We start from the raw sequence: 2,649 nt of genomic DNA, 5'->3' as shown, positions 1-2,649 counted from the left end.
TCCGGATGTGGCTGGGAGGGCAGTCGGTTCTGAAGTCATCTGGTCATTAATAGCAGCGGGTTACAGGGCTGGCCCCGGGGGTGAGCTACTGGAGTCCTCGGAGGAGGTAAAGGAGTGTCCCTCTGTAGCTACGGCGAGCAGAGAAAGGGAGACATCTGCTAGAGTCTACGTCTCCCCATGTCCCCTGACACCCCCGCTGAGCCCCCCTTCTCCTGGAGAGCCCCAGGCCCGGCCAGCTGCCTGGGCTAGACCCACAGACACAGTCCCCAGGGCTGCAGGGGCCTGAAGTGAGGGGAGCAGGGTGGGGGCAAGGGAGAGGGGGAGGACGTGGGGTCCAGGGACACTGGAACAGGCCCTGGACCTGTGGGGGGCCTGGCCTCCCGGTTCACCTCGGGCTCACTCGCTCCCTAGGACTCACGGAAGAGGACAGCATCTACGTGTTCAAGGGAGATGAAGTCATCGAGTATGACGGCGAGCTTTCTGCGGACACCCTGGTGGAGTTTCTACTTGATGTGAGGGTTCTCCTGCACCTACCGGCCTTGCTTGAAGACTTCACACCCGTCCCCAGCCAAGTGCATCCTTGCACACGCACACACATGCATGCCCGCACAGGCAGCAGACAGCCCCTTCCTCCCTCCCAGCCCTGCCTCCCTCGTCCCCTGCCTGCTCCTCCCAGTGAGGAGAGAACTCGCTGTCCTCCAGGTCCTAGAGGACCCTGTGGAACTGATTGAAGGTGAACGCGAGCTGCAGGCATTCGAGAACATCGAGGATGAGATCAAACTCATCGGCTACTTCAAGAACAAAGATTCAGAGCGTGGGTAACCCCCAGACGCCCCTGTCTCTCCTTGGACTCCCGTTTTACCTGGCTCCCTAACCCTATCCCCACTCCACCCACGGTCTCCGCGTCTCTACAACCGACCCCCTGGCATGGGCAGCTCCCTGGCCGCTCTGACCTCTCTGCCCTTCGGGCTCCCAGACAGGGACTCCCAGCACCCTACCTTCCCCCACTAGAGTTTTGCTGCTCTCAGAGGACTAGGGGGCGGGTCTCAGAAGGAACCCCTCTGGCCAAAGTAGACTTGGGTAAAGACAGAGGGGCCATGGCTCCCCGGCAGACCCTGGCGCCCCCAGAGACTGACTCCGCGTTACTCCCTCAGATTACAAGGCCTTCGAGGATGCGGCGGAGGAGTTTCACCCCTACATCCCCTTCTTCGCCACCTTCGACAGCAAGGTTCTCCCACCTGTGGCCATGTGGGGTCCCCCTTGCTCCCTGCAGCTGCCCTCCGGACCCCTCTCCCAGAATCTCTGGGGGACCTGGTCCCTTGCTACACACGACACTCCCCACCCCCACCCCCACCTCAGGCCTCTCTCTTTTGCCCCAAAGCTTTTAGATCCTTTAACCCACCCCTCTCGGGTTCAACCAAAGCCCAGGGAAGTGAAGGCACTTGTCCATTGTCACAGCGGCAGTGGCAAGGGCCCAGGTTGTCTGACTCCCTTGCTAAGATCTGCTCCCCATGCCTCAGCCCCTCCCCATGACCCACATCCCCCGCTCCACTTCCCCTGCCCTCTCCCCCAAAGGTGGCAAAGAAGCTAACCCTGAAACTCAATGAGATCGATTTCTACGAGGCCTTCACGGACAAGCCGGTGACCATCCCGGACAAGCCCAACAGCGAAGAGGAGATTGTCAGCTTCGTGGAGGAGCACAGGAGGTGGGCACCGGGGAAACCCTGAGCCGGGGCGCGCCTCCTCGGGCCCAAATGCCCATGCCCCAGAGGGGCTAGGGGACCTCAGCCCGCCAGGAAGCTGGTCTGGCCGGGAGATAAATGCCCTTCTGGGTACGACTGCTCCCTCACACGCCGGCCGGGTTCTGCAGGGTTTTGCATGCCATTTAGCCTGGAGCCCCATGCACGCCTCCCCCATATGCGCGTACGGGTGGTTTCAAGGTTGGCAGTGACAAGCGCTGACCGCCCATGGTCTGCCAGGAATGCTGAGGTGCTTTCCATCCGTATTATTGTTTTTAATCCTTTCAACAACCTCAGGAAACGAGGTCCCACCGGTAGGAAGTGTCAGAACGGGATCCTGACCCAGATCTGGCCACCACTGAGTCTCAACCTGGGTGGAGGGATGGGCCAGGTGGGGGAGGGTCTTGCCCTCCAGGGGACATCCGGTGTTTCTGGTTGAGGAGAGAGATACGGGTGTTTGGTGGGGAGAAGCAGGGACGCTGCTAACATCCCACAGGGCACACAGGACAGCCCCCCACAACAGAGAATTCTCCAGCCCCGAAAGAATGTCAGTAGTGCCGAGCCGGAGAGACCCTGCCCGCACTCACACACGATTCTCTTCCTTCGAAGCACGCCACAGCCGGGAGCGTCCCCTCGTGTCCGTGGAGCCACCACCAGCCTCACTCTCTCCCGCTAGATCACGGGCCCCTTCGTCGGGGAGGGCCGGTCTGCTTCTCTCCACAGTACTACACGGCACGCACGTCGCAGTGCCTAGAACTTCTAAGACTCTGTTGTACCGAATGAATGAGGGAATGCCCAGATAATATCCCGTTCTTTTTTTTTTTTTTAAGATTTTATTTATTTTTTCGACAGAGATAGAGACAGCCAGAGAGAGAGGGAACACAAGCAGGGGGAGTGGGAGAGGAAGAAG

The 2,649-nt window shown here is 60.0% G+C and overlaps 1 protein-coding gene across 1 annotated transcript; it reads left to right on the top strand.

Annotated features, from left to right (window-relative positions):
• Positions 1-411: 411 nt before the first annotated feature.
• On the top strand, positions 412-1,706 carry LOC117800549 (calsequestrin-1-like; the record flags this gene model as incomplete). The annotated part of the gene is made up of 4 exons (XM_034653102.1): positions 412-512; positions 703-814; positions 1,155-1,228; positions 1,576-1,706. Coding segments are annotated over 4 exons (418 nt in total), but the record flags the coding sequence as incomplete, so codon positions are not given.
• Between the last annotated feature and the right edge of the window lie 943 nt (positions 1,707-2,649).

The sequence above is a fragment of the Ailuropoda melanoleuca genome, unplaced genomic scaffold (assembly GCF_002007445.2).
Source record: "Ailuropoda melanoleuca isolate Jingjing unplaced genomic scaffold, ASM200744v2 unplaced-scaffold72226, whole genome shotgun sequence".
Taxonomy (NCBI): domain Eukaryota; kingdom Metazoa; phylum Chordata; class Mammalia; order Carnivora; family Ursidae; genus Ailuropoda; species Ailuropoda melanoleuca.
This window is presented reverse-complemented; position numbering and strand designations above follow the sequence as displayed.